The 15,514-nt window shown below is 49.8% G+C and overlaps 1 protein-coding gene and 1 long non-coding RNA gene across 6 annotated transcripts in view; one reads left to right on the forward strand and one right to left on the reverse strand.

The window, feature by feature from the left end:
• The window catches only part of MEIS2 (Meis homeobox 2), a 170,658-nt gene extending 165,914 nt beyond the window's left edge, over positions 1–4,744 (reverse strand). For all 4 annotated transcript variants that reach the window (XM_062575815.1, XM_062575813.1, XM_062575817.1 and 1 more), the window contains exons 1-4: positions 3,780–4,744; positions 2,533–2,765; positions 956–1,097; positions 473–523 (exon numbers count right to left, since the gene is read on the reverse strand). In XM_062575815.1, coding sequence (XP_062431799.1) covers positions 473–523; positions 956–1,097; positions 2,533–2,765; positions 3,780–3,791 — 438 coding nt within the window. In that variant the 5' untranslated portion in view covers positions 3,792–4,744. The remainder of the gene's footprint in view (positions 1–472; positions 524–955; positions 1,098–2,532; positions 2,766–3,779) is intronic.
• Positions 4,745–5,068: 324 nt separating this feature from the next.
• Positions 5,069–13,089, forward strand: LOC134140525 (uncharacterized). 2 transcript variants are annotated; one of them, XR_009958424.1, is made up of 3 exons: positions 5,069–5,132; positions 6,773–6,851; positions 12,751–13,089. It is a non-coding gene; the product is annotated as an uncharacterized LOC134140525 (long non-coding RNA). The 2 variants fall into 2 exon arrangements; XR_009958425.1 differs by having other exon boundaries at positions 5,077–5,253.
• Positions 13,090–15,514: the final 2,425 nt, after the last annotated feature.

Here is a 15,514-nt window from a genome sequence, read left to right on the forward strand (position 1 = left end):
TTCCGCGGGTCCGCAGAGAGGCCAAACACCCGCTCGCACACCCCGCTCCCTTAGAAGAAAGGGGGAGATGCCCAGGCTGAATAGTTTGGCATCTTCTTTACAAGCGGATTTAGGCACTTTGAATATTGAAATCATTCACATTAGCAAAAGAATTACGCTAGAAATCGCCAGCTCTCTCTTCTTAAGCAGTTATTTCCTTCACTTTAGCTTCCCGTGGCTTTTAAACACAGCTTTGCAATGCATTGGGACTTGAGAGTTCGCCTCGGCTCGCTTTAAAAGCGAAGCTCTTTGAAGCCTCTTGACGGCAGTTTGGGAGCCTCCCGGCTCTGCCCCCTCGCCGGAGCCTCCGGCCGGTGCCTCCGCCGCAGCCTGCCTCCCCCGGGGCCCGGGCCGCGGCGGGCGCTCGCTGCGAGGGGCGCGGGAGGGGAGCGGGGCCGCGGGGGGGGTGGGGGGGGGAGGGAAGAGGCCTTACCAAATTGTCCAGCTCTGGGTTTGAAGAAAAAAGTGGTTTTTCAGCGCGGACCTACAAGAAGGAGAAAAAGCAAGCGTGAATTCCGGCTTCTTTCCCCAGCCCTGTAACCGACTCGCTCGGAGGGGAAAAGCATGTGACAGAACCAGCCAGGACAGGTCGGATGGGAAGGCGGCCGGGCGCCCCCGAGCCCCCGCCGGAGCGCGGGGGGCCCTCCCCGCCGCGGGCAGCCCGGGGCGCGGCGCGCTGCCCGCCGCCGCAGCCCGCTCCCCCTCATCCCTGCCCGCTCCCCCGCTTCCTCTGCCTCCCAGCCCGGCCGCCGGCGCGCTTCCCTTCCCCCGGCTCCCGAGGGCGCGGAGGGGGCGAGCGGAGGGGCTCTCGGCGCGGCAGGGCCAGGGCGAGCCGGGCCGCGGCGCGGCGCACGCCCCGGCGCCGAGCCGCGCCGGGCCGGGCCGGGCGGGCCGGGGGGAGCCCGCGGTGCCCGACCTGCTTGGCGAAGACGGCGATGTCCTCGTTGAAGGAGTCGGAGGAGCAGACATCCCCGCCGGCCACGCCGGGCTCCCGGGGCGTGCAGGTCGCCAGCTCGCACTTCTCAAAGACCAGAGCTAAGAGGGGGAACAACGGGTGCCTACCGGGCAGCGGACACAAAGAGAGCCGGGGGGAGAGGGACGAGAGAAGAGCTCTAATCAACAAGTATTTTTTTTTAATGCACGTACACACGCGCGCACACACACGAACATATGCACGCTCTGCTGCCTTTCGATATTGCTTCGAGCAGAGCAGGGGAGAATCCCACTTCGAAATAAAAGCGATTTTTTTTTTGAAATTGCGAATGCCCAAGCCGCATCCCTGTGTAGTCCCCACAAATCAGTACAAAAATGACCTCTACTCCAAACACACATGTACCAAACACTTTTAGCCACAGCTTAAAATAACGTGAAACCTGGAAGATCCCATCCCTACCCTCAAGCTATGACCTAAAATGAGAGGCACGGGTAGGCAAACTGTGCAAACTACTTGATACGTAATTTTATTTTTCAAGGAGCCTGCTAACAAAAAAGTGGTGAAGTTTCCTGGCTTAGGAAGCACACCCAAGTAAAATACCAGCTGTCCAGATAAGTGAGCTGGGAAGGGGGCGGCGGGGGGGAGCACTTCTAGAAATATTTTCCCATAGTTGGCGTAGTCAGAAAAAATATAGATATTATATGTGTGCTAAGTAGTAAGCGTACGTTTGTCTGTTTTCCCCTTTGGTGACTGATCAAGGCCCCATACTCTGTCATAAATGTTTCTATCTCTCCTTTTAGGATAATTTAGTATTTTTTCCAAAAGGCACTGAAGGGAATCGGTGTCATTCCCCTCGAAGCAATGCACTGGCACAGGCTTGAGCTTTGCTGGATATGTTTTTTTTTTTTTTTTTTTTTTTTTTCTCCCATGTTCTTTCTTTCCTAAATAGAAAACTCAGCTCGCTGCCTCCAATGTATTTATCTCTTCTATCTCAGGAAGAGCTGCTTGTGAGAAGCGAATCCCTTTTATTCTTACTGTCTTCGGCGATTTGAATAGCTCTTTATTTACAGTGTTGGAAGAGTGTTATTATGGCATCTTGATCAACGAGATCACCAGAACAACACTTCTTCGACTGAAATCCAGCGCAATGAGAGCCACCTCTCCTGTCTGAACTCCTCACTGGGGCCTTTCCGAGAAAGACAAAAAACCCACGGCAAAAAAGGGGAAAAATAAATAAAAATAGTAATAAAGGGGGGATAGAGCAGCGTGTCCCCTCAAACGCAGCCCTTTCACTCGGAGGTGCGTTTTTGCAGGAGGCGCTTGCTGAGGTGCTGGCACCTTAGCTCGGAGTCGGGCTCGGACCGTAGCTGTGCTAAAACGCGCCGCAGCCCCCAGCGGGCGCGGGTCGGGGCGCGGGGGCCGCGCGGGCCGAGGCGCCCGGGCCGCGGCGGCCGCCCGCGCCCGCGGGGCGCTGCCGCCCGCCCGAGCCGCCCCTGCCCGCGCCCCTGCCCGCGCCCCTGCCCCGCGCCGCGCAGGGCCGTGGCGCCGGCGGCACCTACCCGTAGATCGCATCCTTGTCCCGCTTCAGGGCGTCGTTGACAGCGGAGCCCATGCTGGCCGGCATGACATTGGGGTGCGGGGCGTGGGCGCCGTAGTGCTGGCCGGCGTGGAGCGGCGGCCCGTGGTTGAGGTGGTGCACCGGGGGGATCGGCCGCGGCGCGTGGGGGTCCCCGTACATGGACGCCGGCACCCCTACTCCGTCCATCCCGCCGTAGTGGGGCAGCTCATCGTACTGTCAAAAAACGGGCCGGAAGAGAAGAGAGCGAGAGAAAGAGAGAGGGGAAGAGAAAGAGAAAGAGGAATAATAAAACAAAAAAACAAAACAAAAAAAAAAACACAAAAAAACAAACAACAACAACAAAAGTCAGAAGAGAGTAAAGCACCCAGACAGGCACGAACAGAGCAAAACAAAACAAGAACAGCCACAACGGGGGGAGAAAGGGGCGAACTGAAATCAACTGGGACCAGCGGGAGAGGCTGAGGGGGGAGCGGGGGTGTGAGGAGAGGTAAAGGGGGAAAGTGTGTGTGTCTGCGTGTGAGTGCGGGGGGAGACGGTCCGCTCCGGCAGGGGAAGGAGAAACCCTAACAAGGAAACCGGGATGAAGAGGAAGGAAACGCAGGAGAGAAACTAGAGTTACTCTGAATTAGAATGGAAGGACAAAAAAAAATTAAAATATAAATGAATAAACAGGCAGAACCCAAAGCAACTATATAAATAAATCAACACTGGGAAGGAGAGAGGAAAGGTAGGGTGCATCGGAGGGGGGAGATAAAGGGGGAAATAATCTGAAAGTTACCAGAAACATTATTTAGTAGCAATTCCCCTCGTTCTTGTCAAAGCCAGGGACAAAACAAGCAGCTATATATGTATACATATATATACATTCGTATATATACACACACACATATGTATTTCCTAGTCTTCCCTAGGCAGCAGCGGCAACGGCGGCAGCAGCAGCAGCAGCAAGCTTTCCCCTGTGAAACCCGTGCTACTGAGCAGCTAGAGAGCAGGGAAACCGCGCTGCTGGGGGAAAAGCTGGAGAGGAAAAAAGCGTGGAACAATTGCAGAGAGAGACACGCACACAGAGACACTCACACACACACACAAAAAGCTAGTGAATAATTTTTGCTGCTATTTTTTTTAATAGTGGCCGCCATCAGCAGCAGCAACAGAGGAGAGCAAATCGGACAGGCCCCTCTTAAGAGAGGATTTATATATAGGTAAGTGTTGGAGATTTAAACCTACCCTTTGCGCCATCAGTCTGCGCTCCAATAAACTCCTGGATGTGTCGTATATTTAATATCCCAGTCCAGCAAAGAAAGTGATTTAGAGTGAAGAAGATTCCTTTTTTTTTGCAACCCACTTATAGACTTCTCCTGTCCTCCAATATGCGTAAATAATAATAATAACAACAACAATAACAATAACAATAATATATAAAAAACAGTCAAGAACCACGATGAGTTTCTGTGTATTTCTTCTTTTTTCTCTCTCTTTCTCTTTCCTTTTTCTTTCTCTCTCTCTTTTTCCTTTTTTCTTTCTCTACGCAAAAAAAAAAAAAAAAAAAAAAAAAAAATTGTCAAGCCCCCAAACTGAAGGTTACGATCGGCCCGTCAGCAACCCACATGTAACCAAACTGTCGTGTCTCATGGCTTTTTGCCACTCCAGCTGTCAATCAAAGCCAGGGAATGTCAAGGTAGTGAATGAATGATGGTTGATGATGATGAAGAAGAGAGGAGGAATCTTTTTAACCCCGGTTTCTTCTTCCAGTAACTCCGCGCTTGGGTTTTGCCTTTTAGGATCGCTATAGGGTTCTTTTTTTTTTTTTTTTTTTTTTTTTTTTTTTTTTGAGTACTGTGAAGGGGGGTGGGGGAAGATGCGAAGAAAAATTGAGTAGTTTGCAAAGCCCGGACTTCGCCCTCTCTCCTCTTTCTGTCTGTCTGTCTGCCTGTCTCTCTCTTTTTTTTTTTTTTTTTTTTTTTGCTTTTCCCGGCGGGTGCGAGCTCTGCCTCTCCCGCTCGCTCCGGAGATGGGTGAGTGTCAGTGAGTGCTGGCAGGTTGGCTGCCGGCTGCCTTATAGAAGCGGCTCAGTTTTGCAGCGCTGATCGGCGGGAGAATGAAGTGACGGAACCCGGAAGTGGCGGTGGCCATAGCCAGTCCTGCAGCGCGGCGGCGGCGGCGGCGAGCGGCGGCGGCGGCGGCGGGGAGCGGCGGCGGCGGCGGGCGCGGGCGCGGCGGCGGCGGCGGCGGCGGCGGCGGCGGCGGCGGCGGGGCGCGGGCGCGGGCGCGGGCGCGGCGCGGGGCGCCCCAGCCGGCAGAGCGCCGCCGATGCGCAGCGCGCCGGCAGGGCGGCTGCAGCGCCGCGCGGGGGGAGCCGCGCAGCAGCCCCTGCCCCGAGCAACCCAGCGCGTGTAGGAAGGAGAGAGCGTGCGAGAGGGAGGGAGGAGGGAGGGAGGGAGGGAGCGGGCGGGAGCGAGGGAGGGAGCGAGGGAGGGAGCGAGGGGAGGAAGGACAGGGAGAGTGCGTGTGTGCGAGGGGGGAGAGGCAGGGAAAACTGCAGGGAGCGAGAAGAAAAGTGCGGTAGAAGCCCAGACCCGGGTTGGTTTGCGCTAGATTATTTTAGCAGCAAAATACCTTCCGATTAATCGCGATGTTTAGCGTCTGATTTACGTACTGCATTATTTATTTAAATCTCCAGCTATCACTGTTGCCGCGAATGGTATGCGAGTCCGAGGGCACCGAGAGCTACAGTGTAAGGGGGGCGGGGGGCGTGTAAAGTTGATCTTCCCTAGGAAGGCTGCCTGCTCGGGCGAAGTGCTGTGTCTCCGCCAGCATGTTATGTTGCAAGTGCGGTTTCTTTCCTGTGTAAATTCATTGTGCTTTTTTAAACATTAATTTTCCAGGGCATGAAGAGAACGCCTCATTCAAACCGTATTTGGCATCGCTCTTCATTAAGGGATCGCTGCTATCAACCACGCTGTGGATGTCTTGGGGGGAGAGGCGGGGGCAAGGAGGGGGAAATCCCTTTTAGTTGTGTGAGGAGGCTGCCGGGCTGTGCAAAGGGCTTAAAAACAAAGTCGTGCTCAGCCTTTTGTGGGCTAGATCCAGATGTTATGTAGATTCGTGTTTGCATGTTCATTTTGAGCGGCTCCGTCGGTGTGCGAAGTATTTACGTGTGTCTGGAGTTTGCCGTGTGTCTCCGTCGCGCTTGTGGAATGCGTGCTGAAGTATTAGCTCGGTAATGCCTTCTAATGGTAGTGCTAATTACGGAAGGGTTATTTAGCAAATTAAGTGAGATGCTGCACGCCCCCCCCCCCCTTGAGCACCGAATGAACTTTTCCAAACACACGCACACACACGCACACACACCCGCGCGCGCACACACACACGCACACACGCACACACGTTAATTTTGGCGTGTTCCTCTCGCCCAATCGCTTTGCCGGAGCTGAAGCATGCCTTACCCCAGAACAGTCAATTACCAAAGCTACCCGGGCTCATCAATCATGGGGGATGCTTGAAGTTTAGGGGAGGAGCGATGGTCAAACTATCGATTGCTGCAGTTTTGTCCTCCCCAGCCCCCCACCCTCGTTCACGGTCCCCTGCACATAAAATCTAAAACAGACTATCCCGTTAATAGTGGGATTTATCAATGATTATGTACCCAGTTGTGAATGTGGCCTCATACATAGATGGCTTTCAAACGTACACCGCAGAAAAATGTCTTTGATTCAGTTAGGGTTTGTTTTGTTTAGTTTTGTTCTGTTTTCATGATAATGATGATAATTTTAGATTTTTTCTTTTTTTTTGGACGGGGGAGGGGGGGGGCTTTAAGAAAATGACTCAAAGGGTAGTTATAGAAATTTGGCCTGATTTTAATAGGCGTAGGGAATGAGCTCCAGAGGTCAATAAACCCCTCCAAAATGATGAATGATTGAGTACCTGTGATGATGATAGTGATTACCGGAGCAATTAAACAGTTTGATTAAATGAGCCATCATAACAATGATGTCTGCGGGAAATCAGCCCTCACATATAAAGAAAGATAGCGTGGAGGGCTGACAAACGCCAGTGGGCATTCCTGCGTGTTCCGCCAGCGCCGAGCCCTGCCGAGCAGGCTCCGTTTGCAAATATGTGGGCAATATGGAGAAAAGTCATTCTCCTACTTTTAGCCAGAGTTGCGCCCTGCTTAAAAACCGCCAGAAGCCGGAGAGCAGACCCGTTTCTTTTTTTCCTAGAGGATCTCCTCCAAGATTAAAGCTAGTCCTAAGAGCAACCGAATTGCTGTGACTGACTTTCACGGGACTGTAAAGAAAGGTGAGTAAAAAAGCCCTTAGTATGTAGATCTCTTTCAAGCAGTGGTTAAGTCGATTCATTTCGCAAGGAAAAAGCCGGTCTTCTTGTGCAGTATTTTATACTCTGTCGTATAAATCGGTAGCGTAATTCAAGATATTCATGGTAATGAATGCTTGGCTAATCCTTTGGGTGCACGGAGACCTACAGAGCAGTAGGTTATGCAAATCCTTTCCTACTTTTACAGCTGTACTTTTCTAGCAGATTTTTTAAGAGATCTAGTCATCGATGAATGCTATTTGTTTTTATTTATTTTTCTCTTCCCTCCTCCCCCCAAAGATTCAAAATTCCTAAACTTCTGTGCAATCACTTGGTTGTGATACAGCTAGCTTCGAAGACATATTTTAAACATTTGTAGCTTCTAAACTTATTTTTTTAACTGAGGCAGTGCAAACCTAGACCCATGCCTCTTGAGATACACTAGTGTGTCTCATTTCAAATAGCTTCGGCATTACTGAAGAAGAGATCTTTGCTTCTAACGGGGCCGTGCAAAAGCAGTCTAGTTACACTGCAGCTACATGTATTTGTTCAGATCTCAGGCTGGGAGTGATGTGGGAGAGGTTCATTAGTTTTCTTCGCAAAATGAAGTTTTTAAACGACTTGGCTCCCGTAGAAGAAGGCGCTCCATTGTTTAGGACAAAATTTTAGACTTTATTTTCTTTTCATAATTGTGTTTTTCACGGGAGTGCCTGTAGATCTCGGGTCTCTGGACTAAACAATTGTTAGAAAGCAGCCTAAAACCAAGGCTGCAAAAAACAGTCAAAGATTTTGAAGTGTTCAATGGTGCTCCTTTCCTCCTTTTACTTTTTTTTTTTTTTTTTTTTTTTTTTTTTTATCTAATTAACCCCCTGCGTTGGCTAGCCCTGCTGTGTGTGTATGCAATCTGGGACGGGGACCAACTTTTGAAAATGATTTTAACTTGATAAAAAGTGAAATTTCATATGATAAGTGAGGGGCTTTTCATGTTCCTGTTATGTCATTTTTTTTTCTTTCCGTGAAAAGAGCTGAAGCCTTTTCCTCTTCACTATCCCAGTGGATTAAAGCACACAGAGAAGGTGGTTTATAAAGCGCTACAGTTTAGCCATTAAAGGGGAATCTCAATTTAGCGCCCTTAAGTGAAAGTACTCAGCTATTACAAAGATGCTGTTGGGAACTCAGAGGGAAATGGGGTACGTGGAGAGTGAAGGTTTCTAAGTTTTTTTTTTTTTTTTTTTTTTTTTTAGCGTGATGATATATTTCTTTTAAAATCCAGTAATTCAAGGGAATTTAATTGGCTAATTTCGATTTCTCGTGCATCATTTCTACAGCAGAGGATATTCCTTGGAAAAGTGTGGGAGAGCCAATCGGTTGTTTTTTCTTTTCTTTCTCTCTCCCTCTTTTTATTCCCCTCCACCCCCGTCTCTCTCTCTCTCTCTTTTTTTTTTTTTTTTTTCTTTAGATTAGCCCAAAAGTCCAAAGAGAAATGAGTGTCCGGTATGGAAGTGCATCTCAGTCAACAGCCAGCTCCTTTTTGCGAGGCTGGAAATGGTTTTAACAGGCGGTAAAATTTCATCTTGTGGTGTCAAATTGGGGTCAGTTTGGGGTTAGCGCTCTCAGTGTCCGAGAAGGAGCTGTCCAGCTGTGTGGGGATTCATTAAGGGCAAAAGATCCGTTTCAAGAAAAACAATACAAAGACAATCAGAGGGCTAAAGATCCTCTTCAAATCGCATTTTACAAGTGCACCAGAACAAATATGGACGCTGAAACCTATTCCCTTCAAACTCCCAAATCGGCTTCTTAGCCCTTGGAGGGAGGGAGAGAGAAAATCCTCTAAAACTTAAGAGTCTGTTTTCAATCAGCCTTTCCGAAGTGTGGCATCTTAGTCCTTTGCTGGCTCTGAGACGTGCCTCGCTCGCTCGCTCGCTCTCTTTTTCCCCAGCCTTGCAAAAGCGGATGACACAACAGGTAATATTTCAGATTTCAAGAATATATTCCATCGTGTGTCTTAAACTACTGCTTTTGTGTGTATGTGTGTGTGTAGAGCAAGATTTAATGCAAATAGAAATGTTTCTGGGGGGGAAACTATGCTTAGACGAGATCCTCTTTGCCCCTTTCAGAAAGTCTCCGCATTCCCTGTAGGCAGTGCTGTGCTCTAATGGATAATTTGGGGTAAATTTACTTTACGGTTCCTAGCATCTGTGGAAAGCACCTATTGCTAATCTGGTTTATTAAATTCGCGTGGTTTAAATCCTCTTAGCCTCCCTACATCTGTTAGAACAATTGACGCCTTACTACAGGGGCAAATAACTTAGACCTTAATCTTGTTTGTAACTTTATTCAATGTTTGTTTGTTTGTGCGTTGAGTTGAAGTATTTTTGGATGATGCCATTGTATCCAGAAATATATAGTCTACATTTGCAGGGAAAATTCATAATTGGAGGGATAAGGAAACTGTAAAAATAGAATGAATTATTTTGAATATTTGAATTGGCATTTCATCTTCAACTATAGTTCTAAGAAATGTATCAGATAGAAGGAAGAAAGCAACCCGTCTGTTGAAAGGTGTCTACAGGGTTACAATGTAGCGATGACCTTGTGGTAAAAGGCACAGAAAATGTTCTTTTCACTCTGCTCGCAAGGCGAAGTGTGGGGTGCAAGTAGCACCTTTTCATTTTTATAATCGGGTTCAAATTCCTATCTCAAAAATCGCTCTTTAAGGCTCTCTGCTTTGCCTCCATGGCTCGTTGTTATAACTTGAGTGAGTTTTTATTTGTCCCAGCCCAGTCTGATTCCCCTCGGACTTCCCGCAGCTGCAGGAGTTTCGAGGTCCCACCTCGGATGCCCCTGTGAAATCATGCACGTTTTAGCTTCTGCCGATCGCCGGATTCATTTAGCCCCCCACCCGCATCCCCCCTCCTGCAAATAATGTCCTTCGCTTTTCAGCAATCTATTAGTTTCGAAAATCTTTCCCGTCCAGAAAGTCAATGGTAGCCCATCACGGTGAACTTTTCTTGACCTCGGCTGCGGTATGACTGCGATCTTTGGGAGCTGGATTAGGAGGAGGTTCATTTACTTACCTGTTAACTTCCTTTTAATCCTCTTTCCTCCCCCCCCCCCCCCCCCGCTCTTCAGACCGCCGCGAACCGAGAGGGGCCGGGGGTCCGTACCGGCTCCCCAGCGCCCCGAGCTGCCCCCCGCCCCAGCCCCCCGGCCGCGGCCCGGCCCTTGCGGGCTGCCGCTTCCCCCGGCTCCGCGCTGCCCCCGCGCGCCGCGCCGCGCCGCGCAGGCGGCCGTGCCATCGGCAGCGCTCTAGCGCTATCTGGCGGGGCTCCAGCGCGCTCCCGCCGCGCTCCGCTCCGCGCTCCGCTCCGCGCCGTCCAGCCGCGCCGCGCAGCCCCTCCGAGGTCGCGGACCCCCCCGCCCCCGCTCCGGCTGCTCAACCGCTGCGCGCCTTTGCGCGCTTATCCCGCGGCCCGGGAGGCCAGGGCCGTGGTCGTGAGAAGGGGCGCGGAAGGACCCCCCCCCCGTCTCACTTCCCCCGTCTCGTGCGCGGGGATGCGCGGGAAGCGCTAACGCGCAACGAGCGCGGAGTTTTTTCCCGTCGTGGGCTGGGAGGTATGTGAAAGTGAGGAGCAGCAGCAGGCAGCGTGCGCGTTTTCATCAAAAGCAGAAAAAAAAAAAAAAAACAAAAAACTGCCAGGGTCTTGCCCGTGTCGCCGGGCAGGCTGCTTCTCCCAGCGCAGTTAAAAATCGAGTTTTGCATTTGTTGGAAGAAGCTTGAAGCCTTTTTTAAAATAATAATAATAATAAAAAAAAAATCTTTGCAATGTGACAACAAGGATAGTTAGGGCAAACTAAACCGCTTTAGCGCAACACCAGAGCATCCGAGAAGCCGCCAAACGCCGCTCAGAGCTTTCCCTTCTCCCTCACTCAGAATACCCACTTTTGTTCTCCAGCCGCCTATAAAACTCCAGAAAAGGAGTGCCCTCCTTTTTACACCGGAGCTCTCGCTCCGGAGGGAACAATATCCTCGCATTTCTTTGGAGACGAACCGGGGACCCTCAGCACAGGCGCGGCCGCCCGAGGCGCGGATCCCCGCTCTGCACGAGCGGCCCGGCCCGGCCCGGCCCGGCCCGGCCCGCTGTTCGAAGCGAGCGTCAGCGCCCGGCCCGAGCAGCCGAGAGAGGAGCGTCGTCGGCGCCCGGGCTGGCAGGGCACGGAGGAAGAGCCGGCAAAATAATACGGCGTGTTTCCCAGAGATAGGTGCTGAGTGCCCGCCGTGTGTTCCCCAAAGAGAGTTTTCTCTCTAAAAGCTTCTCATAGTCTTTGCACGTCTTTCTTTTGATCCCACAAAGAGATACAACGTACACAGATGCGTTTGCTCTCCATACAAGAAATGCGAGGGACCCTACCATAGAATATACGGCCGGTTAGTCCTCATAATGCTTAGTTTTGCTATAATTAATTGAAAACAGTTATTAGGTCGTCATTGGCAATAGCGTAAATAATTGCAGCAGATTTTTACTTAAAATTGACCGGTCACAGAGTGATAGATCGATTCGAGGTATAAAAATGATGTATCAAAACATCAATGTCGATTATTTGAAATATTGTAGTCGAATCTTTTTATTGCTTCATCGGTTAAGTGTCTGAAAGTGCTGTGTTGCAACATATATTTATGTTGTCAATACTGTCAAAACTGTCAGTTTTATTACAGTGGATTTGTAATACATTTCGGATTTGCTCATTTACATAAAATGCCCACCCCAGATACCCCTCCTTTTCCTCATCTCTGGAAATCTATGTCAGTTTAATCAAAGAATTCAGGACTCTTAGCTGAAGCAAAAAAAGTAGAGACATTGCTCTATTAAGTCCGCTTTAAACGTTTCTTCGGAAAGCTTGGGCTATTTCTAACTTGCCATGAGAGGGAATTTCCCTCCCGCCTCCCGCGCCCTTATTTCCCCAGTAGGATTTAAACATTTTGCTACCATCACACCTAGATTAAACCCTTCAGGAGAATCGGGAAACTATACAGAAAGACAGAAATGATCCAAAGCACACCTGTGAACGCCGAAACCCTCCCAAAGAGCAGCAGCCCCCGAACTGCGCCCGGGCACCACGTACGTTTGGGTACTGGTAGAAAAAAAGGAAACAAAAGGAGCAATGAATATCACTACTCCTTTCTTAACAGCTTGGAGCCCAAATGAAAAACGCAAGCTGGAAGCAATACTGGCTGTTTTATCCCCCCCAGTCCTCATTTTAAGAGGAGCTGCTCCGGTCTGATTATTCATCAGCGCTGATTTTTTGTTAGCATGGTCTCGGATACCTCTCTTTAATTTTCTTCGAGAGCCCAGTTTGGGGAGGGGGGAGAAAGAAAAACCTCAAGAATAAATAAATCTATTTACACGCTAAACTCTCTTCGACCGCGCAAACAGTGAAATTAGTCAAGTAACTTTACTCCGCACCTCAGCCCCGGGCCGGGGGGGCGGCGGGGGGGAGCTTGTGTAAAGGCGTTGCTGAGATGGACCTGAGGATTGTTGTTGCTTGTGTGTGTGTGTGTGTGTGTGTGCGCGTGTGTTTTTTAGGGCTCTGTTTATTTAAACAGATGCTAAAGAGAGCTCTGAGTTCACGGGGAAGAAGGAAAGGTTGGGCTGGGAACGGCAGCGCGCCTGGCAGGTATTTTAATGACTGTCCCTTCCTTTGAACGCCTTCTTTTTCTCTGCTTATTTTCATCCGGAATATTTTTCCCAGACCAGCTATGATTTCTGTCGTAATTCTTGTGTGTTTGTGATCACTTCTGAGGTAAATTGAGAAGTAAGCTGCGCAAAAGGAGGAAATCGCCCCTGGGGTGCTTTGTTTACTTTGGTTTGTAAAATCTTGCTAGGAGATGGTTTCCTCAGTGTGTGGCAAGTGTTTCTTCAAGAAATTCATCAGCCCTTCTACAATTACTTCGAGCTCTGAGGGAAGAGAGCTGCCATCACTTTCTCACATCTCAAGGTGTTGCACGGAGGAGAGAAGAAAAGGCTGGAGCATTTAATTATAATGGGGGTGGGGGGGACGGAGGCTGAAGAAAGCCCTCCCAAGACTGTACCTGGAAAAGAAAACCTGCAAGGGAATATTTGGGAGGCGAGTGTGCCATTTAGAGATGGCTAAAAGCACCCCGTCTTCTACAACAATTAGTCTGAACAATAAACATAATTGGAATAAAATCAGTTGGAAATTCCTGCGTTTTTAATTACGTTTCATTTTGTGGTAAGCCGTAAAATTTTGAATGCCTCTCAATTAAACACTATCCACTTGTAAAGCATTTAACAACAATTATTCCTTAATCAGTTGGAATGTTAGCCACAAATGATGCTGTTAAACATCAAAGGGACGCCTTAGACGTTACCTTTTAGTCATAAGTAAGAGGATTAATTTATATAATTAGAGGGGATAAATATGTGCATAAATACATTTTTTTTCTTTTTCACACGTTCTCATCCTGTCTGGGAGAGGCGAGGCTCTCTGACACTGCCTGCGCCTCCCGCTCTGCCCCGGCTCCGAGGAGGCGACCGGGAGCAGCGAGGTGAGAGTCCCCATCCAGGGCGGCCCCAACCTGCGCGGAGCTCCGCGCCTCTCCGCGGGGACTGGGACTCCCTCTCGCAGCCGCGCCGGGGCGCGGCATCGGGCCCGCCACGGCCACAGGACTTCAGGGTAATTTGCAGGACCCCCCCCCCTTTTTTTTTTTTTTTTTTTTGTGGCACCTGGGGTCTACCTGGTGCCTTTATTCCCTCGGGGACAATTTACTACCCCCAAACGAAGCTCAAGATTTGAGAAATAAAATTAGCATGACCTTGATTATGCTCTGTATGAATATCTCATTTACCTAATGACTTTATGTCACGTACGCAGAGGGTCAATTTCCTTTTAACCTTTCCCATTGCTGCAGTAAGCATTCTTTTATAATCAATGGCTGTTTGAATAATCAATTCGCATTTTATGATCCCTGACAAACTCAATGTATGTGTGCCTTGTTTCAGCAAAGCAGCCGGCCCTTCTCCGCGGCGCTTCCACGTCCGAAGAGTTTGCGGCGGGGCTGCCCGGCTCCCCGGGGAGCCGCCCCGCGCCGCGCACTGCAGCCGCCCCCGGCGCTGCGCGGGTGCTGCGCGGGGCGCCTGCCCGCGCACGCTGGCGCTCACCTAGGGGCTCGCACTGGCATCCAGCCGCCCCTCGAATCGCACCAGCTCGGGACGTGCAGTTTCACTTTTTTTTTTTTTTTTTTTTTTTTTTTTCCCCAAATCGTCCAAACTGCAGCATGTGCCTCCCGGCCGCCCCCAGCTCCCTCCTAGGCATGTGCACAGTAACCCCCTCCCGCATCTGCCGGGACGAGACGCCCCGGGGGGGGGCGAAGTTCTCCCAGCTCTGAAGCCGGGGTAGGCTGCTGCGCCCCCTCCGCGGTGACTCCCGGGGGAAGCGCGGTGTCCTCGGCGGCGCCGGCACATGCCCAGCCCTGAATCGGCCCCTGCGTTGCATTAACCGCCCCGCGGACGCTCGCGGCTCCCTTGCTGCCACCAGCCTCTCCGATCGCCTCTCGCAGCCGTCTCCAAACTGGGAGTCGGGAAACCTGCCCCAGAAGCATTGCCCCCAACCACAGCTCCAGCGAGGAAGTGCGTGCACGAATGGGGGGGGGGGGGGGTAAGGGCAAGCTGAACTTTGCAAATGTTTTTTTTCTATAAGTAGCTCACATTTGCCGTGATCTATGGTGTGAGTCAGGAATGGAGACTTATTGCAACCCTGTTCCCTCTATTGGATAATTAATGCTGATTCATAGCTGTTTCTACCTACGAATGTGTGTTTCGTTTCTCTCTGCAGGGTCCATGGTTCTTCCGTATGTTGTTATTCCCTGAAAGGTAATTGCACTTGATATTCTCTCGGGGAAGGCTCATTAGCCAAGGGCAGGGTGGCGTTGCCAATCCCAGACTCTTTCAACAATTCAATGCAAACATTTGCCCGAGAGGTTTAGTACAGTGCTCCCAGCTCCTGAAACAGCCCTTGGATACAGCATTTCCCCAAGAAGCTTGGCCTAAAGCTTGAGGTCTAAAAAAGAAGTGTATGTATACACATATATGTATGTGTACATATATATATACATATTTTTTACCCAACTAGGAAACATTTCAGTTTAAGGGCTTTTAGTTTAACCCCTCACTGCAAGTGGCCAAAACTACACAAGAAGATTAGGATGTTACAAGGGACTCCAGGACTTCTCCCTGCCTGTCTGTTAACAAAAGACACTTAATACGCAACTATGGATGAGCCAGCAGAAAAGACACCACATTTCAAATTCCTCTGTATGTGCTCTTTTTCACTCTCTTAACGTTTATAAAATGCATGTTGAAAACACTTCTGAAACTGCCCACCATTACAGACCTACACTTGACTTCTTTCTCACACATGCCTGCTGTCATCTCTTTGTCTCCTTTCATCTCTCCTGCTAAATTAATTACCTTACAAACACAAGGGAAAGAAACACAGGTATAAGGTAAGTTAGGGATATGTATTAACTAACGCATATTATTTTATGAAGACAAACCCTCCACATTACTTTCATTTTATTTTTTCCTCTAATCTTATCCTCTGTTGTTCATCATTTCAAAAATTCATTT

This window comes from Rhea pennata, chromosome 5 (assembly GCF_028389875.1).
Source record: "Rhea pennata isolate bPtePen1 chromosome 5, bPtePen1.pri, whole genome shotgun sequence".
Lineage (NCBI taxonomy): Eukaryota > Metazoa > Chordata > Aves > Rheiformes > Rheidae > Rhea > Rhea pennata.